The sequence below is a fragment of the Indicator indicator genome, chromosome 15 (assembly GCF_027791375.1).
Source record: "Indicator indicator isolate 239-I01 chromosome 15, UM_Iind_1.1, whole genome shotgun sequence".
NCBI lineage: Eukaryota > Metazoa > Chordata > Aves > Piciformes > Indicatoridae > Indicator > Indicator indicator.
Genome location: NC_072024.1, coordinates 18,491,666 through 18,517,332, shown reverse-complemented (window position 1 = coordinate 18,517,332; position 25,667 = coordinate 18,491,666). Strand labels below are relative to the sequence as shown.

The following is a 25,667-nucleotide window of genomic DNA, read 5'->3' as shown; positions in this document are numbered from 1 at the left end:
TCGTTGCGCCCCGCCGGCCGCGGTCGCTCCTCCGCGCCACCAGGGGGCGGAAGCGTCACCCTGCCGTTGCTATAGCGACGTTGTCGCCGCGGCCATGGCCGCTGTCGCTGTGGCGCCGTTGCTGCCCGCCGAGGTTGAGGCGTTGGTGCGGGCGCTGCAGGCCACCGAGCTGCGGGACACCGGCGGACAGGGGTGCTGGGGGACGCGTGTGCTGGGAACGGGGTCTAGAGGGCCCCGCTCCTGTGCGGCCCTGGAGGGTCTGGGAAAGGAGGAGCACAAAAAAGGAGTCAAAAGGTTGAGGCGACCCCGTTGGGGCTGTGAAGGGAACCTGGATGCGGCCTCACCAGAGAGCTTGGGTGGGGTTAAGGAGGGGTTCCAGGAAGGTCTAGTGCACAGAGGTGGTCTCAGAGAGTCAGGGTCGGGTAGAGGCGGGGCCCCAGTCGTGCAGTCTTCTTGGAAGAACAGCGAGAGAGAGAGAGAAAGAAGGGTCCCAGATCTGGGGTCTCTCTGGAGGACCTGTGGGAGTAGGGGTGTTGGATGAGAAGGACTCCCAGTTTTGGGGTGTCTCATGGTGGGTACTGCTAGGGCCAGGCAGGAGGACGGTGAGATTGGGGCTGCCACAGGTCGAAGCTGCAGCCCTAGGGAGCACAGGTTCAGGGGATAGTGTGGGATTTGGGGATTCCTGGCAGGGCCTGGGCATTTCCTGGGGATGGTGGTGCTGGGAGCAGGTTTCCCTCCATGAGGGACCCTCTTCAGGAGGACAGTGGAGCCCCACAGCTATTGACCAGAGGTCTCTGGCACTGATGTCTTTGCTGGCTGCACTGCAGGTGGCTTCAGCAGCAGGAGTATGTAGAGAAGCTCAACATGCACGCCATTCTGAGTGCCTCCATGGGTCAGGAGCAGCTCCTCACTGAGCTGCTGGTCACCTACACCAAGGTGAGCCTCCTTGGATGTGGTAATGATCCCTATGGCAGGCCTTTAGCCTCAAGCTGGGGTTGTCTCATAAACAGTGTGCAATTTTTGAATAAAATGGTGAAGAGTCTGTTATATCTGGCAAAGATGTTTGACTGAGGGTTTAGATTTGGGGTTGGTTTTTTTTAATTAAAGGTCAAGCTGTGATATTTCTACTTGCTGGTCTGTGGCTCCTCTCTTCAAGGTTGTTTTGGTCTCTTTTATGCACCTGCCTCTCCTCTGCCCTATTCCTGGGGTGACCCAGTTCCACAATGTGCTGGGCTGCACCACAATCTGTGATGCCTTGGACCGGCCCAGCTCCTCAGGGTCATCTTGCCCCTTTGCAACCCCAGGAGCTTACTCTGCCTGCTGATCTGTTGGTGAAGAACTGTTGATTTCTGAGCTGGGTGAATATAAAGCAAGCATGCCCAAGGCTACCTTCCTCCATGGAATGATTCTAAAGTCTGTGTGGCTGAGCACTTGCAATAAAACTGATTCCCCCCATATCACTGGTTTGAAAGGCTTCACTTCCCCCATCCTTTCCCTGTCTAGATTCCTGTTCTCATTGGGGAGCTGATCTCTGTGGAGATCTGGAAGCACAAGATCTTTCCCGTGCTGTGCCGGCTGGAGGACTTCAAGCCAAGAAGCACCTTCCCCATCTACGTGGTGGTGAGTAGAGGGGGCACTGGGCACACAGCTGGAAATTGTTTGGGGACCACTATGCCTAAAAACAAATCTTGCCCTGAAGACCTCGGAGCTGCGGTTTTGCATCTCACTGGGCTGAGCAGCTGCGGTGGACAGTGTGAAGCGCCTGGTTTCCTAGAGCTGCGAGCAACAAGCTGATGTCTTTGCCCCTAGGAGGGACAGGGACCCATTCCCAGGGGAGCTCAGCTCTGTGAAGGGGCTCATAGGAGCTGCTGGATGCAGCAAAAGCCACTCTAGGGATGGCTGTACTCCAAGCTTGTAGTTCCTGGTGAATCACGCTACCCTCGCTCCCAAGCAGCAGCACTACTGGGATGTTTGCCCCCACACCCCAGGACTGTTTGTCATCTTTAATCAGAGGGGTCTCCAAGGTTATGTGCCTTTGGGTTAATAAAATCGTAACTTTTTCTTACCAAGCTTCTGGAAGTAGTGGTCCCTTGGGCCATTCTTGGCAAAGGAGTGATCTCAGGAGATGGGCTCCCCTGCAGAAGAATGCAGCCCTTGACCTAAGGGAAAATCTGCCCCAGGCTTGAAAGTTTCATCCCCTTTTCAGTCCAAAGTAACAAGTTGCTGGGGCAAGGCAGTGACCACCTTGGGCAGCCATTTGTCTGCAGCACTGCCATGAAGCAGTTATATCCTGGTTCCCAGACTGTGGACAAGGCTGTCTGCCCCAGTACCAAGGGCTGAGGGCAGACTAGCCATGCAGGGTTCTGTCCTGTCTGGGGCAGTGACTCCTTGATGGTGCCAGAGACTGCAGCTTGCCCAAGGCTATGGTTGTACTGCCCCAGTAGTGTTGAGAGAGAGCCCTGAGGAGCTCTCCCTGCTGGGGGCAGTGTCATAGGCACATTAACATAAACACTGCCCTGAACTGCATGAACCAGAGCTGTTCTAAAGATTTCAGCACTTGTGTTTGGTTCTTCAACTTGCATCTGGCCACAACTACATAAAGACCTTCCTATAAGAGCCCTTTTCTCTGTCCTTTTGCCTGTGTCCTCAGTGCTGGTGACTTCTCCTCTGTTACCTGTCTCTTGCCACTTTCCCCTACAGCTGCACCATGAAGCCTCCATCATTAACCTCTTGGAGACAGTTTTTTTTCACAAGGTAAGAGGCTTTATTCAGTCCTGAAAAGCCCCTGGGTGGGAGTGGAAAGGCACAGCTGTGGGAACTGGCCCTCTCTGAAACTCTTTTTGTTGTGAAGGAGGTCTGTGAGTCAGCAGAGGACAGCATTCTGGATTTAATTGATTATTGCCATCGAAAACTGACCTTGCTTGCAGCTCGGAGCACCAACAGACAGAGCAACCCAGTGGAGCCTCATCCTGAGGATCTGGCTAGCCTTTCATCTATGCAGGTGAGGAGCAACTCCTATAGCTCATTGGGGATACAGATGTAGTCAGCCTAAAGAGGCACAGGGAAGGCCATCCCATGGAGAACCCCCTTGGGTACATCCCTAGCACCTTCTGCCCATCTTGAAGAGTGTTCGATGCTGGTGCATGTCCATGCCAGCAGCCCAGCTGGACTGGGGCTGCACCTACCTCCTTCCATCCTACAGCTGGGCTTCCATCCTCTCTCGTGACAGTGCCACTTTCAGGCTTCCTGCAGGACACGGTCTGAGCTCTGCAGGGGGATGCTGTGCAGTTAGGCAAAGTATTGAGCAGAGGGGTTTTGGCCATTTGCTGTTGCTCTTGAAAATTCTGTGGGTATGCCTCCCTGGAGCTTGTGAAACCACCTTAGTTCAGGCTGCCACTGGAGCCAGCTGGAGGTAGTGTTGAAGAGGGCCCCTTCTGTAAATCGATGTACGACACGACTCGAAATTGTCTCATGTGACACCCCCCCCAGCTTCCTCATCTCTCTAAGAAATGCCTCCTCTCTCTGCTGGTTGAGCCAGCAGTGAGCCTGGAGCTGATCCCAGTCAGGTGTTCCCAGACTGCTGTGCACACCTTGCCAGTGTGGGACCTCTCTTTGCTTCTGATGCTTCTCAGCACCTTGAGTTTTAAAGTGTGTGCACCAAGAAGCAGGGTTAGAGACAGCTTGCAAGCTTGGCCTCACCTCTCTGCATCGCCTCCATCCTTTGGCTTGTTGCCTGAGCACATGCTCTGGTCTTCCAGAAAAGGGGAGGAAGTGGAGATCACAATAGGGATGTTTTCAGGAAATGTTTTCCCAGCTGGGGAGGGGAAGGGATGTCTCTGTTAGTGATTTGAAATGGCTGAAATGAAAAAAGTTACATTTCTAGCCAAAGGGATTCTAAAAAGTGCTCTCCAGCCAAGGAGCCTGGTTTCCTCTGATTCATTCCAACCCCTCCTTGACTCTGCATACAATGACCCCTATGAAAAAGCTGTTCATGCTCTCTTCTGTGTTGTGGAACCCATTGTCCTTTATGACTGTGTATGGTGGTTACCCCTGGAGCAGGACCTGTTCTGCTGTCCCCCAGAAGCACAGGAAAAGATAGTCCCTGCCTGAAGGTAGCCGAGACGAGATTTGGATAGGAGGAGCTGTGGAAAACAGCCTTACTGGGAGAGTTTGGAGAGGGAGGGGAAGAACCCACAAGGCTTTCTTAGTAGCTTGTGGGGCACCAGCATGGGGAGTGCAGGGTTTCTTACCACAGGAATTTGGAAGGGAACTGTTGCAGCAGCACTTTAGAGAAATACGAGCTGTTGAGGTCAGTGCTCTGCACACAAAGATGTGAGCTGCTGAGCATCTGGGACTGGAGAGGAGAAGCTCTTCCTGGGCCAGGGAGAAGGACTTGGCACCTCTCAGCCTAACCATCCTGATGGTCTTGAAAGAGACTGAGTCAGAGGGTGGTCAGGCTATTAGCCTGAGCACATGGGGTGTGAATGGGGTGTCCATGCTGCCCTGAGGGGAAGAAAGTCAGGTGGCTGGAAATCATGATGTAGCTGTGTGCTGGGATAAGCACAGGCAGATATCCTAGCTGGCTGTACACAAGCTGGAGGGGAGAGGCAGATACAGGAGAGGTGGATGTAGGATTACCCCTGTGCAAGGGCCAAGTTTCTCCTTCCTCCTCCTCCTGTGGTTCCTCTGCTGATCATGCAGCTCCCCTCTTCGTCAACCTCACAGGTCTCTACACTCAATACTTTGCCTAACTGCACAGCATCCCCCTGCAGAGACCTGAGCTCTGTGGTCTCTGCAGGCTACAAGGTTTTCCCAGAAAAGGAGGGAAATCCCCAGATAGTCTGGGAATGGCCTTTTTCACAGAGTGTCCCCATGCAGGAGTGCTGCTGTTGGTAGCTACCCGTGACCTGTTGGGGTAGGGAGATGAGAGATGAGGAATAGCAGGCTGCAAGCACTTCTGTTGCTGCCCTGGCAAGCAGGCAGTGCTGGCACAGACGAGATGCGAAACAGTTTGTTTTGCAGGGTTCTGGTTTCCTCCCCAGTCTGTGGTTACAGATGGGCAGCCAACAGCTTGTCTTCTTGTAACTCCTGGGAAATGGGCCCTGAGATCCCGAGGCTGTGCTTGTCCCTCCACAGGAGCTGCAAAAGCAAGCGGACAAGATGGAGTTTGAGATTTCCCTGAAAGCTCTGTCTGTGCTGCGGTTCATCACTGATCAGGTGGAGAGGTAGGCGTCCAGGGGCAGCAGTGGGCAGAGCCCAAGCTCCTCAGCTGAGATTCCTGTGGGTTTGCAGCAGGTGCCCTTTCAGCAGCTAACTGTGCCTGCAGCAGCACTGTGCCCCGGGAGGCAAATACAGCAGCACTCCTCCCTGCTCTGTGGTACTTTTGGGAACCCAGATCTTTTTTTTTTTTTTTTTTTTTACTGCCTCTCCCAGTTGCCTCAGGGAGCATTTGTATCTGTTCTGGCATTTGTCTGTGAGCACGATTTCACCCTTTTTGTCATACCTCCAGCCTGCCCCTGAGCGCACTGACACGGATGCTGAACACACACAACCTACCCTGCCTCCTTGTCCAGCTGGTGGAGCATTGCCCCTGGAGCTACTGGGAAGCAGGTATGGATTTGCCCTGGGGCACCATGGCAGTGTGCTGGGACCTGCATCCACTGATAAGTCTGCTGTTGGAGCCTCTGCAGAAAGCTGCTCTCCCTCTACTTTCCCCTCCAGGTCCTGTCCTTGCTCCTTACAAGTGCTCCCTGCCTGAAGCTGTTCAGCTCAAAAGCAGCTGCAGTACAGCTGGGCCAGGGATCCAGCAGAGCTCCATAAAGCTCATTTTGCACAGGGCAGCGTCACTTCCAAGCTGATCACAGCCAGAACAGGAGCAGAGCACATCTGCCAGTCCCACCTTCTCCTCTGAAGAGTCTTATCTTAGACACAGAAAGACCAGAGTGCCAGTCTCAGCCTTTCTGCTCCTTTCTGGGACAGCTGCCTCCCACAGCTCTGCAGCCAGGCATGCCACCCTGCAAGCCTCCCACTTCACCCTTGCCTGCCTCTGAGCAGTGGTGGGGCACAGCCTGGGGTGTGGGAACTTGCTTTCCTCTCCCCAGCCCTGCACCAGGAGGGTCACAGCGCAGGCAGGGGAGGAAGAGATGCTGGGAAGCACGTGACTCTGTGCCTGAAGAGAGGAGCCCAGCAAGATGGGGTAGCTTTCCTCCTTCTGCTGGCCAGGAAACACTTCCCTTCTCTCTGCCTATGCACCTGCAGTGTCAAGAGGGAGCTTTGATCCAGGGTCCTGAGGGAGAGACTGGAAAGAAACAGAAATGCAAAGGCATTTCCAGGCTGTTGAGATGCAGGGTTATATCCTCCATCCAGGAGAGCAGCACAGTAGCTCCTGGAGCTTGTTTGTCTGCTTCTGGCTTTAACTGGAAGAAGAAACTCCAGAAGAGCGGGTATTAGCTGTGCTGGTACACCAAAACATGCCTCTCCAGCCACTCTGTTCTTGCAGCATGGGCTCCCCCACCCTCTATCTGTGCTCTGCATTCCTGACTAAGTACAGTGTGAGGTATCTCATAGATTTTTCAGTTCCTGCCACAGCCCTATTTTAATACATGAGTTTTATTTTCTCTAATATATTGTCTCAATGCCAAGTAGACTGCTCTGCTGAGTGAAGGGGTGGGGAAGGTGAGTCAGGCAGAAGCAGTGTGGCTTTCTTGTGGTGAAATGAGGCAGTGGGCATGGCCAGCATCCCCACTTCTGAGCAATCTTCCCTCAGTGAGCACTGCCTCTCCCTGGAGTTGCATGTTCTTCTGTCCCTCAGGCAAGTTCAAGAAGTTTGAGAATGGCACATGGCATGTGGTGCCCCCTGAAGACCAGGTGAAGATGACCAAACTCGATGGGCAGGTGTGGCTTGCCCTCCTCAACCTCCTGCTCAACCCCGAATGTCAGCGCAAATACCACTTTGATGGCTTCAACAAGAGCCAGCTCCTCAAGGTAGGACCCTACACTATGATGGCCATGGGTTCTACAGAACAAAGCATGACCTTGCCAGCGCTAGGCACCTCCAGGCATCTCTCTTCATCCCCACTATGGGCTCCTAGGAGTCAGTGGTGGGAGAGCTGCAGGGTCTGTCACTGTGCCAGGAGGAGCAAAGCGAGTGCACCTCATGAGACCCTCATGGGTTGTTCTGCCAAAGCCCCACAGATGCCTGCTCTTGTGATGCTGCTTCCCCTGCTGTGGGTCCCTGGTCTTCAGCTCTCTCCATTCACTCTTCTCTTCCCCTCCATGGCCACAGCTCCGTGCATTCCTGACAGAAGTCCTCATTGACCAGCTGCCCAACTTGGTGGAGATACAGAGATTTCTGAGCCACCTCACAGTGACTGAGCCAGCTCCCCCCAAAAAGGATCTTGTCCTGGAGCAGGTATCCTGTGGCTCTTTCTTCACCTCTCCAGACACTCTACTTTAAGCCTGATACCTCTCTACCCCTTTTTCTCCCACCCAGCTCAGCTCAGGAGAGACAATGCCCTGGCAAAGCAACCAAGCACCCATTTCACAGATACTCTGTTATTGCCAGCAGAGTTGTCCATGGAAGGTATGGGAGCCTTGTGCTGCTACCACAGTGGCCAAACAGTTGCATCTGAAGGCATCAGTGCTGCATTATGCACAGCTCTCCATACTGCACTGAGTCACTGGGATAGTGGCTGCATGTGGCATAGACAGCCCCAGCTCTTTGTTTAACGTTTATGAGTTTTTTTTCACAGAATCACAGAATGTTAGTGATTGGAGGGGATCCAGTCCAAATCCCCTGCCAAAGCAGGATCACCTAGGACAGGTCACACATGAACACATCCACGTGGGTTTTGAAAGTCTCCAGAGGAGACTCCACAACCTCTCTGGGCAGCCTGTTCCAGTGCTGTGTCACCCTCACCATAAAGAAGTTTCTCCTTATGTTGAGGTGGAACCTATTGTGTTCCAGCTTGTACCCATTGTGCTGAATTCCTAACTCGCCAGGGAAGAGTTCCCTTTTACAGCCCTGGTACACTGTGTATGGAGGGCTGCCAGAGTCTACTTATAGAGGCTGCAGTCAAACTGGTCCCAGCTGATGTTTGGAGCTTAGGCATTGGGCCCTGAGGGTCTTCAAACAGTGTGAGGTTCTTGGGGTTTTAACCCATGCAGTGGTAATCTCTGGAGAAGAGTGTTTCTACTGCCTTCTCGTGAGCTGAGGGGAGAAACTATGTGTTGGGGCAGATCTACAAAGAGGCAGCTGAGAAGAGCTGAGAGAGCAGAGGCTCTTCCCACACCACTTCCTGAAGATGAGTAGGTTGGGCAGTGGCTGCTTGGGCTGTGCAAACGGGGAGCACACTGCTCCCAGTGTGGCTGGCCACAAGTCCCAGGAGAACGGTGATGTGCCCTTGCCAAAGCTGGCTGTGGCTGAGCCAGTCATGGGCCATGCCAGGAGCTGGGACTGGGGAAGGCTTGCAGCCCAACAAGCCAAGCCATTTGGGCTGGGGAGGGCAGCAGGGTGGAGGTGGTTTTGGATCTGCTCCATGTGCCTCAGCTGTCAGCATGTCAGCAGGGTAGGGATGGGCAGCTGCCACTCTGGGGACCTCATGTAGTCCTCACTCAGGCTGCTGACCTTCTCTGTAGCTCTGCTTTTGTGCAGGGCTGCTGCTGCCTTTGCCAAGGGCTGGGACTGAGTCTGGTGGGTGGGCAGGAGGAGCCAGCTGGAAGCACACACATGGGCTCCCTCCTCTGCCCAGAAAGCACTGAACTTGCAGCCTGTCACCAGGCCAAGATTTGAAAATGCCTTTTTCCATTCGGCTGCTCCCATAGCAGCCTCCTCCCCTTCCAGGCCCAGCTATTTTTACTCTGCTGGAGAAGGCAGCACTGTTTGAAGCAGCATGGTCTCTTCCAGAGCCTGAACTCCCCAAACTGCTCTTGGCTGGTGCTTTCCCTTTTGTGCTGGCCAGCCCTTCCCCATCTTCGGGGAAGTGATGAGTGGAAAAATCTGCTCAGGCTAACAGCTCCAGAGCACAGGGTTCATGGCACTGCTGGCACACAGGATGCTGAGATCCCTGTATCACCAAAATGAAACCCCAGGCCTCAGGGATGAGTTCTGGCTCATAACCAGACCCCCAAGGTTTTTTCTTGTTTTGCCTGAACACTCGGCAAGTGCATCCATCCCCTCTGTGTAGCCAAAAGAACACCCTTGCTCCTTGCACCTCTGCACGTGCTGCTTCTCCTTGCCCTCTCTCCCATGCCTCTCCCCCCAGTTTCCCTGCACTGCAGTGCATTTGATTGGGCTACAAGCACTCTGCCTCTCACACCAGGTTCCTGTCATCTGGGACCACATCATCAAGAAAAACACGGGGAAGTGGGAGGCCATCGCCAAGCACCAGGTGAAGTGTGTCTTCAGCCCCACTGAGGAGGAGCTGAAGCTCCGTGCACACAGGTGAGGCCCTGGCACATGTACACAGTGGAGCCAGCATTCCCATTAGCATGGGCTCTTGGTGGCAGGGTGCAGCACAGACAGCGTGCTGCTTGTTAGCCATTCCCTATGAGCACCCTCATCCCCCCCTCTGCCTTCCACAGGTGGACACAGATCTACAGCCTAGACATGATGGAAGCTCTGGCCCTTGACAAGCCTCACTGCAGGGTGTGTGGTGCAGAGGCAGCCAAGCGGTGCTCTCGCTGCCGGAATGAATGGTACTGCACACGGTAAGGAAGCCCTGCCACCCCTGTGTCCCCTACAGTCCCCTACAGCCACTGCCCCTGCAGTGCCCCCTGCTCCCCAGAGCACCACAGACCTCACCAGAGGATGCTAGGAGAGGATCAAGGGAAGCCAGCGATCCCACCGCTGCTCAGCACCATTGGCTTTCTGCTTGCCATGTACTGGTCCAAATCTTATGGTGAAGATAACGTGGGACACTGGTAGGGAGGGTACTGGTGAGTGCTATGTTGCTGCTGCAAGGTGCTGAGCTACCTCTGCCCACCCCACCAGCCGAAACAGGGTTCCTGTGGTAACAGTCTCTCTCCCCTGTACCTTAGTGGGAAGAAAAGCACTCATGGCTCTGTGGGTGTGGGTGACAGGCAGGGATGTGGCAGCTGGGATAAACTGAATCTCCTCTGGTCCTGAACCATCTGGCAACATTTGTCGTTAAACCGTCTTAGCCTCTGGAACTGGGGACCACGCTGACCTCCCTGTTGGGCTAATGCTCATCCATGCCAGTGCCTGGAGGAGTGGTGCTGGGGTTTGTCCTTGCCCCCTGCTTTCTTCCTGGAAACGGACATGGCCCCACTGTGTTCCCACTCAAGCTGCAGGTCCCCTGCTTTGTGGCAGAGCCCCTGAGCATCAGCCTTCCCCTCCACAGGGCATGCCAGGTCCAGCACTGGCAGAAGCACAAGGCTGCCTGCAACCTTATGGCTGGGGCACTGAAGAGTGTGGATGGCCTGTAAGGGAAACAGTGACTAGCATCTGCCCCATGGCTCAGCAAGGCAGAGGTAACACCCTGCTTGCAGCTGGAAAGGAGAAGCCAAAAAAGGCCCCTCTGCTTGACCTCAGCCCCGGACAGTGCTGGCTGGTCTCAGCATCTCACACCACCCCTCCTTGCAGCCTTCTTTAATAGACCTCCTTATGCACCCTACTGCTGCTTGGCTCCTTTTTTTTTCTCCTAGCTGAAGATGTTAAACCACTTCCTCCTCCCCTTTGCCCCTATGGAGAGGGATGCATGTCCATTTTTCCCCTCTGCAAGAATAGAAATCCCAAAGAACCCGAAAAAAGATTGCGGTTTCCAGAAGGGCCAAGCCCTCGGTGGCCGAGGTGCGTGAGCCTGGGGGCGGGAAAAGGGGCTCAAAGGCCTCCATGCAGCCTCTAATCTTTTGGCTGCCATCGTTAGGGCAGCAGGGGGAGGTGGAGGATGTGGTTAGCACGAGCACCTTGCACTGAGAGCACAGGGGAATTTCTGGGGTGTTCGTCATTTGCCACCTCACAGGGATCATTTCTCCACCCATCTCAGTTCATGTAACATTGGCACCCAGGGCTTGGGCCCCTGTCCACCAGCAGCTCTCTGCAGGTTGACTGCTGCCTGTGCCTTAGGTGCATCCCCACCTGCTCCATACTGCAGCCACTGCTAGAGGGCTGCAGCCTTGGTCTGAGCACGGCTGGGGATGGTTAACGGTGCCCTCACCGCCGTCCATCTCCGAGTCTGATGGGGTGCCCGGGGCACGCCCCGCTACACACACCCCAAGACAGGCTTTACACCAGCGCTGCGGCTGCAGGAGCCACGACAACGGGCAGGAAACCACTCGGGCCGGTGGAGCAGCCGAGGCTGCAGCTCCCGGCGGCAGCTTTGGCTGCTGTTCCCCAGCCCCCTTCAGCGGGGAAGTGAGGCGCGGAGCGTGGCTTGCCCCGGTCCCGTGAGAGGTGCTCCCGGAGCGGGCTACCCCTTCTCCCGGAGCGGGCTACCCCCTCTCCCGGAGCCTAACCCCCGCCTCCAGCCCTCCCCGACGGGGTTTCTAGGAGCGGGGCTGACGGCCAGGACCCTAGGGCTCTGCTCCCGCTCCTGCCTCAGTTTCCCCCGCGGTGCCCGGACGGGGCGGCCCCTCCCGGTCCCGCCCCGGCCCCCATCGCTGGTGCCGGCCCCCGCCCGGCCGTCGCGCAACGCCCGCGGCCGGCGAGCCATGGAGCTCATCGAACTGCGGAATCTGCAGCCGGAGCCGCGGCCGGGCCGGGGCCGCTTGGAACGGACCAATGCGTTGCGCATCAGCCCGGCTCGCCGGCCCGGCCCTGCCCTCGGCTCTGGAGCTCAACCCGATCCGCGGCTCACGGCAGCGCCGGGCGCCGGGCACCGCTTTGAGCCCCGCCGCCGCGGGCTCCACACCTGGTGCGACCTCTGCGGAGACTTCATCTGGGGCGGCGGTAGGAAGAGTCTCCAGTGCTGCCGTGAGTACCGCGCCCCGAGCCCCCTCCACCGGGTACCCCCATAGCGCACCGAGCATCCCCCAGCCTGGCATCCCTACTACTGGGCGCTGGGTATCCCATCGCTGGGCAACCCCACCAGGCATCCTACCGCTGGGCAACCCCACCAGGCATCCTACCACTGGGCACCCTTACTGGACACCAGCCATCCTGGTAGTGTGCATCCCCACTGGGCACTGTGTGTCCCACCACTGGGCATGGCTATCCTGGTGCCATGCACCCATACCAGGCACTGAGCATCCTGGTACTGGACCCCTGCACCAAGTACCACGTGTCCGAGCACCAGGCATGCAAAACAGGCTCTGAGCATCCTAGTACTAGGCATGAGCTGTGGGCATGAGCATCTCAGCACCAATTACCTTCGCTGGGCACCAAGCATCCTAGAACTGGACACCCCAGCTGAGTTCTGGGAATCCTTAGACCAGGCACCTGCACCAGACACTGTGCCTCTGGGCACCAAGCACTGCCATTAGGCAGCAGAAACTTGGGCACTGGGCAGAGCCACAGTGAATACCTCAACCTCATGTTCCTGTGCTGGGTAACCGCACCAGGCATCCCAGCACTAGGCACCCACTCTGGCCACTGGGCATCCCAGTACTGGGCACTGGGCATCCCAGCTGGGGAACATGGGCAATGCAGTACCAGCCAGCAGCTTGGCACAGCACCATGTCCACATAGATGCTGCTTGCATGGCCCCATGGCACTGGCATAGTGTGGGCAGGCAGCCAGCACTAGGCATCACATGCCAGTCCTTGCCCCACCAGTACCCTCCCCAGCACATCCACTGACCTTGACACCCAGGGCCCCAGTGGTGATACTGGTCCTATCCCTGTCCCCAGACTGCAGCTTCACCTGCCACTATCGGTGCCGGGCCTTGGTGCGACTGGACTGCAGTGGCCCTCTGGGAACTGGTGATGAGGACGATGGCACTGAGCAGGCACTGGAGGACACCAATGTGGTAGGGCCTGGCTCATGTCTGTGAGGAAGGGGTGTGTGGTGGGGGGGGAGGTGGCTATTCTGTGCTGTACCATGTGAGACCATGTCATTTCAGGCTGTGCCACACTGTACCAACCCATGCTGTGCCAGGCTAGGCAGGGGTGGGCTGTGCCAAACCATGCTGAGCTGATTGAGGCTATGCCATGCCAGACTGGTTGTTGCTGTGCCATGCCAGGCTGTGCCAAGCCGTGCTGGGCTTTGCTGTGCTGTGTCCTGCCAGACTGTGCTGAACCATGCTGTGCCAGGCTGTACCGAACCGTACTGGTCTGTGCCGGGCCACGCCACGCCATATCCATGCTATGCTGGGCCATGCTGTGCCGTGCTTCTCCAGGCCTTGCCGATGCTCAGGCGGGTCAAAGCGGCAGACTCCGGGCGCAGATGAAATCACCGCCGGAAGCGCGGCCGCGCCGCGCCGCCCCCGGCCCGCGTCAGCCCCACGACCGGGGCGGGGCCGGACTGGGCTGGGAGCGGGCGTGGGGACCGCGCTGAGCCGGGATCGGAGCAGGACTGTAATAGGGACTGGGCGGAACCGAGCCGGGATCGGGACAAGGACCACGATAGGGACCGGGTTAAGCTGAATCGGGACCGGACGGCGATAGAGACCAGGCAGAGCCAAGCCGGGACAAGGACCGCGCTGAGCCGAGCCAGGATAGGGACTGGGGCCGCGCTGAGCCGAGCCAGGACAAGGACCGCGCTGAACCGAGCCAGGATAGGGACTGGGAGCGCGCTGAGTCGAGCCGGGAGCGGGCTGAGCCGAGCCCCATCTCGGGGGCCGGCCGGGCTGGCGCGGAGCCGGGTGTGCCCGTGTGCCCGCGGGGCCGTGGGGCGGGCGGGGCGAGCCGTGGCCATCGCCGTGCCCGTGCCTGTCCCCGTGGCCGGGGCGAGGAGCGGCGGGGCTGGGAGCTGTGGTGGGGCGGCGCTGGCTCTGCGGCGGGGCGGCGCGGGGGGTACGGGGGGCAGCACGGCCAGCAGCGGCTACTGCAGCCAGGAGGACTCCGACTCCGAGCCCGAGCTCTTCTACACCGCCCGCACCTCCCTCGGCCGCCGCCCGCGTCGCCGACAGGTCTGTCCTGGGACGCCGGCCGTGACGTAATGGGGGGGCAGGGTGACATCAGCCGGGGGGGACGTACCCCCGTCAGGGCTGGGTGCGAGACCAGTTGTCACCTTGCCGTGGGGAAAACGGGGTGCGGGCGGTCCTGTCTCGGAGGTGAGCACGGTCCTGCTGTGGGGCCAGACTGGGGCCAAGCATGACCCTGCTGCAGCGTGAGTGTGGGGGCTGAGCATGGCCTTGCTACAGGGCAAGTGTCGGGGTGAGCACAGCCCTGCCGTGGGGCAGGGTGTCCCTGTGTGGTTGGATGTCACACTATGGCACACTGGGGCAAGCAGGGCTTTGCTGCCTAGCATAGCCACCCCATGGGTTCACAGGGCTGGAGTTGCTCCCAGAGGGGGCAGTGGACAGTGCCTGGGGGTGTGGGGCTACCCTCACTCTAGGCAGCATCACAGTTGTCCCCATTCCATAGGGACCCCATCAGGGGCCAGTAGTGCCCACATGCTATGGAGTGGCTGTTGTTTTGGGTGCTCCCAAGCCCCATGGCTCCATAAGAACACATGCAGCTCTATGCAGCTGCTCTCCCACCCCATGTAAATACTATCCGTGGGTGCCAGTGACAGGGATGCTAAGCCAAGACATCTGGGTCCCCCTTGTGTGGGACCACCACTTTGAAGTGGGGTGCTGGCAGCATAAGCAGGCTCCACCCCCAGCTCTCCTGCCTCAATTTCAGGGCATCCCTGCAGGCACCCAGCCTGCCCTGACACCCTGGTGCCAGGCTGGTGGCTGCCGTCACTCTGCCTTAGGGACACCTCTCTGATCTGGGGTGCCACGAGGGGATGCCTGGCCCCAGGGTGTCCTTGCAGTGGATTCACCCGTTCCTGCAGCCCCAGGGATGAGGGCTGGGGGAATGGCCAGTGCTGGTGTCCCCAGAGCAGGGCTGAGGCTGCAGTGAGCTCAGCCATGCTTCTGAAGCACGGTCCAGCTCAGCGCCAGCCAGGCTGATGCAACTCCATGCAACCGCCCACCCGTGTGTGTGTCAGCTGGTGTTTTGGGGCAGGCTGGGGGGTGGCAGGATGCTGGGGCAGGCAAAGGGTTTCCTCTGCCTGCCATACCACTCAGCCCAGCTGCTGTCATGCAGGATGAGCCCAGTGAGTGGGAGAAGACAGAGCTGGACCAGGCGCAGGTGGAGCAGCGGATCAAAGAGTACAACAGCCAGATCAACAGCAACCTATTCATGAGCCTGGTATGGGGCTGGTGCAGGGCCAGGGAGAGTCATGGTGCCCTGCCCTGGTCCCACTCATCCCTCCATTGGTGTCTCTCAGAACAAGGACGGCTCCTACACCGGCTTCATCAAGGTGCATCTGAAGCTGGTGCGCCCTGTGTCTGTGCCAGCTACCAAGAGAGTCCCCTCCGTACAGGCAGGGCGCCCAGGGCCATGCACCCAGGGGGTGAAGCGACGCACGTCCTTCTACCTGCCCAAGGGGACTGTCAAGCACCTGCACATCCTCTCGCACACCCGTGCCAGTGAGGTCATTGATGCCCTCCTCCGCAAGTTCACAGTTGTGGACAACCCCCACAAGTTCGCCCTCTTCGAGAGGTCCGAGAAGGATGAACAAGGTAGCGCTCTGGGAGAACCCTGTTCCCATACTGGTGGCCATGTCCCCATCATGGCAATAACCATGGCATCCCCACGACCCCTTGGCGGAAGAGGGCCCATGGTGGCAATAACCCCATGGCGGTGGTGTCCCCTATGGTGGTGGTGTCCTCCCTGGCAGTTACGTCTCTATAGTACCAGCTTCTCTCTGGTGGTGGTGTCGCCATGGTGACAGCTTCCCTCACTTGCAGTAGTGTCCCCTGTAGTGGCAGCATCCTTGTGGCAGTAGTGTTGCCCATGGTGATGGTGTCCCCATGGTGGCAGCATTCCTCATGTCAGTGGTGTACCCCATGGTAGCAGTGTCCTCCCTTGCAGTGGTGTCGTTACAGTGGCAGCTTTCACTAAACAGCAGTGTCCTTGTGGTGGCAACATGCCCGTTATGGTGGTAACCCCCTTGGATGGTGGTGTTCCTATTGTCTGTGGGAGCAGTGCCCCCTGTAGCAGCAATGGCTCCTGTGGCCAGCAGTGTCCCATGTCACCATGGGCATGTCTCCCGCAACTGCAGTGTTCCCCATGGTGGAATGTGCCCACAGCGGCAGCATCCTCACGATAGCAGCATCCTTGTAGGAGCAGTGTCCCCCATTGCAGTGATGTCCCTATAGCGGCACTGTCCCCATGGTGGTGATGTTCTCGTAGTGTTATCCCCCATGTAATGCATGACCACTGTTGCAGTGTACCTGAGGAAGCTGTCTGACGAGGAGCAGCCCCTGCGGCTGCGGCTGCTGGCCGGCCCCAGCGAGAAGGTGCTGAGCTTTGTCCTGAAGGAGAACGAGACCGGGGAGGTGAATGTGAGTATGAGGAAGGGGAGGGGACCGATACTTGCACCCCTACGGGGCGTGGCTTCGAGGGCGAGACGCCAAGTCCCGGCTGAGACGGCAGCCCGTGTGTCCACAGTGGGATGCCTTCACGCTGCCGGAGCTGCACAACTTCCTGCGCATCCTGCAGCGGGAGGAGGAGGAACACGTGCGCCGGCTGCGGCACCGTTACGCTCGCTGCCGCCAGAAGATGCAGGAAGCGTTGGCCACGCACACGCCGGGGTGATCGCGCTGACCGTGTCCATGGCCAGACACTACGCAGGGACCCTTACCTGCCGGCGGGTGAGGGCACCAGGGAGGGGAGGGAGGAATGGGGCACCCTGGTACCCACTGGGCTGTCGCAGCCTCCATGGGGCTGGCCCAGGGAGCGGGGATCCACCGAGGAGTGGGTGGCCCCAGAGGGAAGCAGGACGTCCAGCACCAATAAAGGCATCACGGTGACGAGGCTCGACCTGCGGTGTGTCCTTGGCGGGGGAGCCCGGGGGACGGTTGGGGTGGGAAGGGACACGAGGACACCCACTCCGTGCCATCGGGATGTGGTGAGCTGTAGCAGCGGTGCTCGAACCTGTGACCTCGGGGTTCCGACCGACGGCAGGCTGGGAAACATGCTGGCCGCTCTCATGTGGCGCGTTCAGCTCCTCCTGTCTTGGTCACGTGCCGGGGGCACGCGGGCGCCGGAAGTGCGGCAGCGCAGCGGCGCACGCAGGGCGGCGCTCGGTCGGTGTCACCGGCGGGTCCGGGCCGCTTTCGGGCCACTCCCGCCCCAGTCCCGTACCCGCCGCCCCCCGCCGCCGCCATGGGCACTAGCGGCTCCAAGTCGCGGGGTCTGTGGCCCTTTGCCTCCCCGGCGGCGGGCGGCGGCGGCGCCGAGGGCCCCGGCGGGCAGCAGGCCCTGACTCGGGCGCGGGCCGCACGCGCTGCCACCCCTTTCGTCTTCACACGTCGCGGGTGAGAAGCCGAGCAGGGGCGAGGGAGAGGGGAGGCGGTTGTCTTGGGCGCCGGGGCGGAACTGCGCGACCCGGGCCTACGGCAGCATCAGCGTGGCTGGAAGAACAGGCCGTGGCCTTCCGCGAAGGGTCGGGGATCGAGAGGGGGCAGTCCTCGGCAGCGGGTGGCCGCTTCAGCCTTCACAAGGCTAGAGGTGCCGGCCCACCACAGCTCCCGCCCCTGCTTGGGGCGCTGGACCGCGGCAGCTATCGGCAGGCTTTTAACCTCGCCGCCTTCGCCCTCCTTTCGGTAGCTCCATGTATTACGATGAGGATGGGGATCTCGCCCACGAGTTTTACGAGGAGACAATCGTTACTAAGAATGGGAGGAAGCGCGCCAAGCTGAAGAGGATCCACAAGAACCTGATACCTCAGGTAACATCTGGAGAAGGGTTGGAGGGAGGGAGTGCCAGAGTGCTATAGCGACAGCTGAAATCGCAGCTTTGCAGGAGTTTCTGCATATGGGTCTTCTCCCTTGGGGAGTCTTTCTGCTCCATCCCGAGCTTCTGCCTCTGTGTGTCCCGACTTGCACCCATGTCACCTAGTAAGGCAGTGGCAGGAGAGGGAGAGCTGGTGATGTCCTTCAACCCCCCTTTCCAGAGAGAAGCAGTGTCCCAGCCTTTCAAAGCTGCCAGGCTGGGGATGATTATTCAGCTAGCTGTCTGCTGTGGGGCACAGGGTGGCAGGCAGCCACACACAGATGTGGTGTCCCATTGCCATGCACCTTCCTTGAGGTGTGGGGTGCTGTGCCTGCTCAGCTGGTGTCACATTGCTGTGGAGGGCCAGGCCCTGACTTCAGGAACAGTAGCCAGAGCTCATCATCTGCTGACATGAGTGCACATGTTCCCTGCAGCTGCTTGGTCATGACAGTGATGTTGACAGCTATGAGTTTTGCATCTCAGTGCAAAAGTGTCCTTGTTAAATAAGTAACTGAGGTGAAGCCAGGCAGGGGCTGGGACACCAGCTGAGGGTTTCAGTGCACGATAAGGATAACCTGCATGTAGGGAAGCTTCTGGGGACATAAATGGAGAAAAGGAGGAATCAAAACAGGGTTGGAGAGAGATTCAGCAGGAATCTTCCCTAAGTAAGCAGAAAGGCACAGTGCTAGCAGGCACTTGGGGTGAACCGTTGGTTTGCTCTGAGGGGCAGGCAGGCCCCCAGTGGGGTGGGACCCCTTGGTGCTACACAGGTGGTTATGGGGACCATTCCCCAGGATGGCTTTCTCACAGAGGTAGGCTTGGGTTGTGGGACTGACTCCTCAGTGATGTGGGTTGAGACGTACCTAGTTCAAAAGCTAGGCTGAGCCAGAAGGAACAGGTACTGGCACTAAATTGCCCTTTGTTAGCCCAAACTTTTATCTGGCTTTGTAAGTGCAGGCCCAGTCCTGAGCTTCTGCTCCCCTTTCCCTTCCCAGCCCCCCACCTGCTGGCAGGTCTTCCTAGTGCTGTAACAGGAGAAGGCTTGGACAGAGCATGGGAAATGCACCTGTAGCTGGTGTAGAGAGAGTGTGTATTCAGCATCCTCCCCTCTGGATAGAAAGCTGCTTTTCTTGTGCACCAGCTGCCCTGGCTGCTTTCTCTCAGAAAGCTCTTTCCATTCTTTTAAATCCCGTGAATGAAAGGTGCCAGATGAAAAACCCAGGCGGCCAATATCTGCTAGTCATGCACCAGCTGCTGCACAGGCAGTGCCTGGCAGAGCAGCTCCCTCCTTTCTCGCCCTGCTGAACTCCAGACCTGCCATGTGTGGCAGCCAGCCGTGCTGTCCTCTGCTTTCCAGGGACAAGTTCGAAGGGCAAAGTGCTTTTGCTTTGTGCGATGTTGTTCAGACATACCTGGTGTCACTGCGGTTTTATGGTCTCCTATTCCTTGAGGGCATGGTGTCCTCTGTCATAGGGGGTGACTCACAGGGCTTGGGGCTGTTGTGTGGTGGTTTCTTCTGCTCACCACTCTGACTCTTTTTTCAGGGCATAGTGAAACTAGAGCACCCTCGCATTCATGTGGATTTCCCAGTGATCATCTATGAGGTGTGAGTCACCAGACGTTGCTGCCCACAAGTGGGAAGCGCTGCCCCACTGTCCCCAGCCCCACCAGGCAAGGCTGCATCGTGTTCCCACCCAAGGAGGACTCTGGGCACACGGTGGGGACGGACAGTGGCTCTCCCCTCACCCAGAGGTGAGGTGGTACGAAGCAGGCCAGGCTGAGCTTGGCTGACACTCCTCGCAGGAGATGGGTGACTTTGTGCAACGACTGCTTAAAAACACCCTCGCTTGAGTCAGAAGACTAAAATACCTTTTGTAGCCTCTAGCCAATGTTTGATGGGTAACCAGAACTGCACGAGCTGCTGTGTTTAAGCTGTTAAAGGGAGAGCAAGCCTGCACTTCTCACCAGAGAAAATCCCCTGCTTCTCAGGTATGCAGCCCAGGGAGAGCCAGGGCAAAGTAACACGCTGCCCGGGGCCCTGAGGTTCTTTAGGCCTGGTGGTGATACAGCCAACGTTGTGGCATGTCACTTGGCACGAGTGTTATGTTATGCTCCCTAGGATGTGTCCATTGATGGAGGATAAATGGGGCAGGCTGAGGGGTCAAAGCACATCTGGCTGGCTGCTGTGGTCATCTTGGGAAGGGGATTGAGATCGCATGTCCCTGTCTTGGACCTGTCTCTTCCGTCTGCATTTCCCTGTTCATACTGGCTCTACGGAGGTTGGCTTTGCTGCTGCCTGCAGTCCCACTTCTCACAGGACATCTCTTTGGTTCATGGCTGCTGCTGGCACAGTAAGGTCCCCAACTCTGTGTTGGATCTCCTGCACCTGTTAGCAAGCTGGCTCCTGCTGAGCGCCATTCCTTGCTCACTGTGGAGCCAGGTTGCTGTGCGAGGCATCTCCTTATAATGTATTCACCTCTGCTGCTGTCTCAATGTACCTCACGGTGGGGTGGGCCTTGACAGAACCAAGCAAGAAGGAAATCATCTCTTCCCCTCATCATCCCCTGAAAGCAGTCAATTGATGTGCCTGGCCTGGCTTGGAAATCTCCCTGGTGATGTGAACTACAGTTCCTCCCACATCCCAGCTGGCAGCAGGAGGAGAAACGTGATGCACTTTAGAGGGAGGCTTTCTGCTCCATCTCAGAAGGTCCTGCTCTTTTCTCCTCTTTCCTCCCACTTGAGAAGGTCTAGGTTGCCTCAGCAGCACCAAAAAACTTTCCCCCGCTATCTGTGGGTCCTGGGACACCGAGCCAGCTGCTGTGGGGGTGGGGAAAGGCCTGGCCCTTACAGCTCCTTTGCCAGCACTGGAAGCCATACCTTCCTGCTTGTCTGCCCCCAGACTGGGTGGGTGGAGGAGGACAAGCAGTGGGCACGGCTTTAAGCTGGGTTTGAGCTTTCTTCCCACAGCAGCTGGCTTGGCTTTCCTCCTCTTTTTTTGTTCCAGAACTTACTTACTTTCTAAGCACTTCAGATGTTTGCTACCTCGATTTTTAATTTAAGCTGCTGGCACTTGGCCGCCAGCCCTGTCGGTGTCTACTTTGGATGTATCCATCCCCACGCCCTCTCAGAGCTGCCTGGGCGTGGGGCCACATTCCTGGCTTCATGGAGATAACAGTGGCGTGGCTGTTGCTGTCTTCCTGTTACCACCTCTTCCCTCCGCATCCCTCCACCCAGTGTTCCCAGTGACAGGAGCAAGCACAGAGGGTGAAGCATGGGAGAGTGAAGCGGATGTGCTGGCTGCAACCAGGCAGGGAAATGGGAGGGCAGGGCTTTGTCAGGGAGTTTGTCTACACTGTGATGCTGGGCACATCTTTCAACGTCTTTTGTTCTGCATCCTGCTTGCTTGAAAGAGTCTTGTCTTAAAACAATCCCCCACTGAAGTGTTTCTTATTCACACCACCTGCTCTTGAGTGTCCCCTGGGCCACATCTCCCTGGAAAAGATGTCCCTGGGGCTCCACAAGAGAGCAGGAGCTGCTGTCACCAGGAAGAGGAGAGAAAGCTTTGGCCAGGTTGCCTGCACCACTTTACCCTGCTGCTCTCTGAAGGCGCAAGAAGCTGCGCCCAGACCTGCCTCATGTGCTGGAGAACGTGGAGAAGGAGTGGGGATGAGGCCAGTACAGTTTGTCTGGCCCAGCAGGGAGCCCCTTGCCTGGCTGCCAGCCAAAAATCTGACAAGGCAGGGCCCAAACACTGGTGGGGCAGAGACCAAGACCAGCTTAGCCAGGATGTTTTTGTCCTTCCTCACAGGCTGCCTAGCGTGGGGCAGCTGATGCCACAGGGCATCAAACATGCTTCCCTCAAAAAAATACACCTTCTCCCACTGTCACTGGAGTGGCAGCAAACCTGCACAGGTGGCCAACACACTTTGTCCTGCCCAGCTTCTTCCCAGGCTGGTTCCTGAGCAGTCAGCCCCAGACCCGCTCCCCCTCTGCCAGCCCCCAGCCCTCCTGCAGCAGTAGGGCCTGGGGGGCACCTAGAAGGATCTTTAAATGTGAAGGTTGCTGTAAATAGTGTCTGTGTCCACTGTGGTGTTGGAGCAAGCAAAAAAAAAAAACAAACCAACACTTGATTTTTTTTTTTTTTTTTTTTTACTACTCCTGTGTGATGTTGTGCTTTCCTGTGTGGATGTGTAGCCAAACCATGCTCACCGACACTAAGCTCTTTGCTCCTCTAGTGTGTGGGTAGGACCCATGGCTTTGGGAAATGTACACTATTTATGGTCCTTCCTCCCAGTGCATCTGTCCACTTTTGTTAAATTTCAATAAAATTATTTGTAGAGCTCACAAGTCCAAGAGCTGATTTACTGGGGAGGGTGAGTGAGCAAGCAGCTGTGCCTGTGGTGGGCTGTGGGTGGAGGAAGGAGATGCTGCAGGGCTGAGGGGAGTGTGGGCTTTGCTGTACCAGTACCTTTGCCAATGGCACTTCAAGCCCCCTGTGTTTTTACAAGCATGTCTGAACTGGTGATGGAGGAGCTGTGAAACACAGCCATTTCCAGGTGCTCCAATTCGGCACATGGTGCTGGCAGGAGTTGGTGGCTTTGTCAGGCTGTGCCTCTGCTCATAGTTGCTGTGACATCCTCTAAATATTTAACTAAAATATATTGATAGAAATATATGCCATTTTTGTGTTCTGGTGCTGCTTCCTCCCCTGATGGAGGTCTTGAGGGACCCAGGAGGAAGCAAGGCACAGAATCACAGAATCAACCAGGTTGGAAAAGACATCAGAGATCATCAAGTCCAACCTAACACCTCATGGCAACTAAACCATGGCTCCGAGTGCCACATCCAATCTTTTTCTGAACACTTCCAGCGATGGTGACTCCACCACCTCCCTGGGCAGCCCATTCCACTGGCCAATTACTCTTTCTGTAAAGAACTTCCTCCTCACCTCCAGCCTAAACTTCCTCTGGCACAGCTTGGGACTGTGTCCTCTTGTTCTGGTGCTGGTTGCCTGGGAGAAGAGACCAACCCCCACCTGTCTAGAACCTCCTTTCAGGTAGTTGTAGAGAGCAATAAGGTCTCCCCTGAGCCTCCTCCAGGCTAAATAACCCCAGCTCGCTCAACCTCTCCTCATAGGGCTTGTGCTCAAGACATTGAGTGTGCACGTGGGTGTCCTGGGCAGCCCAGCCTCAAGCCAAGCTCTTCCCATCTCTCTGTGATCCCTGCAGCAGGGAGGATCTGCTTGTCTGCCCCTTCAGTGCCTGCCCTGCCAAATCAGTGGCCAGATCAGTGTCTCATTAATCACTGGGGCCTGACTTTCTTGAACCCAATGTGATCTCGTGTTGGGATGCTGCCTGTCCCCTGAGCAGGACTGGCTGTCCGTGGGATGAGTGTGATCTCACTTTGCACCCTGCATCCTGCCCCCGGCAACCTTGCAAATGTTTTCCTGCAGCCACGGACACCTCTCATCATTTCCTTCACGCAAGCTGGCTCGGAAATGAGCCGCTGACGAAGGCTGTAATGAGCAGTGTGGTGTGTCCTGCCAGCGCTTTGGTTTGAGGGGAATGAGGTTCTGGGACTTTTGCCCATTGATCTGCTAGGGTCCCAACCGCTGAAGGGGTGGATCATGGTGGCCTCAAGGGTGACTGGTGGTTGTGTGGGACATTGTGTCTTGGAGAGATTATATAAGGTGGCGACTGTGGCTTGCTAGCTCTGTGAGCATTTCTGTGTTCCCTGGGGCCACCCCAGTCCCTCTCTTGCTATCTGCGAGGCAGGGATGTGTACTGTCCCTGCTTCAGGGCAGCAGTGGGTGCTGACCTCCCCTTCTCCCTCTGCAGCCGCTCCATTCCCTGAGCTCAGCTCCTCTCGCACCTTGCCTGGACCTGTCTGGCAGGAGTGGATGTGACTAACACCCTGTAATCTGGCATTCATAGGGGATCCATGTGGGACAGCTCTCCAGCTCAGCTCCTGCCAGCTGCTGCTCACCTCTGCTCTCATACCCAGCTGGGAATGGCTTAAAATAATTTTATACTCAGTGGAGTGAGATGTGAGAGGGGAGTGGGATCTGCACAGCCACCCCTCCCAAAATCCAGAGTCTTCCCTGTGAGAAGAGAGAACAGAAACAGGCAGGTGATGTTGAGCCTTTCTGAGGAGACAGTAGCTAGAAGCTGCATTGTATTGAGGACATCCAGCACACTCCTGCCAGTGGGAAGCTGTGACCCAGCTGGCCACCTCACTGCCAGCAGGACTGGTAGGCTGGTTACCTTTGGCACAGAAGGCTGCAGAAGATGGAAAATTTTAGGTGTTTCTGCTGCTGGCAAAAGAGCCTGTTTACTGTCCAGAGGGGAAGGGCAGTGCCCGCCAGCACTAGGATTTCTTGGCTCCCCGCAATCTGCCCCAAGAGTTTTGGCAGCTAACGCCCACCCAGTGTCCCAGCATGCCTGCCCCTCTCCCAGTTGGTGCCTGGCTTTGCCCACAGGCTGGGCTGAATTGTGGGGTGCAGCTCAGATTCAGAGTGGATGGCCTGGCCACTGTGCCTGTCCCCAGACGTACTGTCACCCTTTCAGTGAGAGCTTCATCACAGAAGCTGATGCCCAAGTAGATCCTGCTAACTGGAGCCATCTGTGGGTGCCTGTGGCCCTGGGCTTGGCAGTGCCAGCACTGGGACAGACACCAAACAATGCTGGACCAGTGCTCCCGCCCGCTCACCGGGGAGCTGGCAGGCAGCTGGGGAATGTTTCCGCAGATTCAGCCCCACTTCCTTCCTCCACTCGCCCCGGCACACCCTTGCACTCGGTCCCAGAGCTTCCTGTGAGGAACACCGCAATGGCCCCCAGCCCTGGCCACAGTAGGCAGGGGACAGGCAGGACTTCGAGACTGATACATGGCTGGTTAGTGAGCCCTTCTTGTCCCACTGCCCGACTGGGGGACCTGCAGGAACCTTAGCAGCCCCCCAGGAAGGAAGCTCCCCCCACCTCCCCAAGCCCTGCTGACCTCCTGGCCTCTCTTGTGCCCTCTGGGCAGAAAACCTATGAGGCCACAGCTGAGTCAGCAGCACTGACTGTCCTGGCCCTGTGCAGGACATCCTGTCTGGCACAGCAGTAACCTGGAGGGATACCACTCTTTTGAGGACGCCACCATTGTGGAGTTGCTGCCACTCTGGGGTCACCACCGTTTTGGTGACATGATCCTAGGGCCACCATCCCGGGATCACCACAATCCTTGGATCACCACCATTGTGGGATCAACACGATCCAGGGGACACCATCCTGAGTTCACCAATGTTCTGGAGTCATCACCATTCCAGGACTATCACCATCCAGATGACATTATCCTGGAGGCACCACTTCTAGGATCACCAGTGCTTTGGAGCGACCATGATCCTGCGGTCACCGCCACCCTACCGTCACCGGCCCCTGTCACCCCCGCCCCGGGCCCCACCGCCCCCCGCGCCCCGCAGCGCCCCCTGGCGGCACGCCCAAGGCCCCGCCCCTCCCCCTTCCGCCGGGCGGGAGGGGCGGGACCTCCTGGGCCGTACCAAGCGCGGCGGGACAGAGGGTGGCGCGCCTTGCCCGGTCCCATGGCCCCACGCAGGGGAGTGTTTGGGGCGGGGGAGAAGTGTTCCAGCGCCGGCTCGCACCCCCGGGCCTCTCGATGGTCCGCGCTCCCAGCCCGGCGCCCCGCGGTCGGGGCGGGGGTGGGCGCCCCCACGGGTGGTGCACGCCGGGGAGATTTAAAGCGAGCGGCGGGGGGGTTGGCGGCGTTGGTGGGAGCTCGCG

At 57.7% G+C, this 25,667-nt stretch overlaps 3 protein-coding genes across 3 annotated transcripts; all 3 read left to right on the top strand.

Moving 5' to 3' along the window:
* Positions 1-94: 94 nt before the first annotated feature.
* ZMYND10 (zinc finger MYND-type containing 10) lies at positions 95-10,556 on the top strand. The gene is made up of 12 exons (XM_054387285.1): positions 95-192; positions 828-936; positions 1,504-1,620; positions 2,701-2,754; positions 2,852-3,001; positions 5,137-5,225; positions 5,510-5,610; positions 6,812-6,984; positions 7,286-7,411; positions 9,321-9,442; positions 9,583-9,708; positions 10,362-10,556. The coding sequence occupies exons 1-12, from the start codon at positions 95-97 to the stop codon at positions 10,444-10,446; spliced, it is 1,350 nt and encodes a 449-aa protein (XP_054243260.1). The 3' UTR covers positions 10,447-10,556.
* Positions 10,557-11,670: 1,114 nt separating this feature from the next.
* On the top strand, positions 11,671-16,710 carry RASSF1 (Ras association domain family member 1). Its single transcript, XM_054387288.1, has 6 exons — positions 11,671-11,932; positions 12,808-12,926; positions 15,154-15,258; positions 15,338-15,632; positions 16,342-16,457; positions 16,564-16,710. Exons 1-6 carry the CDS (start codon positions 11,671-11,673, stop codon positions 16,708-16,710), a joined length of 1,044 nt encoding a protein of 347 aa, XP_054243263.1.
* A 570-nt stretch (positions 16,711-17,280) lies between these two features.
* TUSC2 (tumor suppressor 2, mitochondrial calcium regulator) lies at positions 17,281-22,008 on the top strand. Its single transcript, XM_054387291.1, has 3 exons — positions 17,281-17,432; positions 17,725-17,845; positions 19,434-22,008. Exons 1-3 carry the CDS (start codon positions 17,281-17,283, stop codon positions 19,497-19,499), a joined length of 339 nt encoding a protein of 112 aa, XP_054243266.1. The 3' UTR covers positions 19,500-22,008.
* The last annotated feature ends 3,659 nt before the right edge of the window (positions 22,009-25,667 follow it).

Excerpts from the sequence above, each read along its gene's own strand:
- ZMYND10 (XM_054387285.1), top strand. The coding sequence starts at position 95 with ATGGCCGCTGTCGCTGTGGCGCCGTTGCTGCCCGCCGAGGTTGAGGCG. Across the intron at positions 3,002-5,136 it reads CTAGCCTTTCATCTATGCAG|GAGCTGCAAAAGCAAGCGGA; the intron begins GTGAGGAGCAAC and ends GTCCCTCCACAG. Across the intron at positions 5,226-5,509 it reads ATCACTGATCAGGTGGAGAG|CCTGCCCCTGAGCGCACTGA; the intron begins GTAGGCGTCCAG and ends TCATACCTCCAG.
- RASSF1 (XM_054387288.1), top strand. The coding sequence starts at position 11,671 with ATGGAGCTCATCGAACTGCGGAATCTGCAGCCGGAGCCGCGGCCGGGC. Across the intron at positions 15,633-16,341 it reads GTCCGAGAAGGATGAACAAG|TGTACCTGAGGAAGCTGTCT; the intron begins GTAGCGCTCTGG and ends CCACTGTTGCAG. Across the intron at positions 16,458-16,563 it reads ACGAGACCGGGGAGGTGAAT|TGGGATGCCTTCACGCTGCC; the intron begins GTGAGTATGAGG and ends GTGTGTCCACAG.
- TUSC2 (XM_054387291.1), top strand. The coding sequence starts at position 17,281 with ATGGGCACTAGCGGCTCCAAGTCGCGGGGTCTGTGGCCCTTTGCCTCC. Across the intron at positions 17,433-17,724 it reads TTCGTCTTCACACGTCGCGG|CTCCATGTATTACGATGAGG; the intron begins GTGAGAAGCCGA and ends TCCTTTCGGTAG. Across the intron at positions 17,846-19,433 it reads ACAAGAACCTGATACCTCAG|GGCATAGTGAAACTAGAGCA; the intron begins GTAACATCTGGA and ends CTCTTTTTTCAG.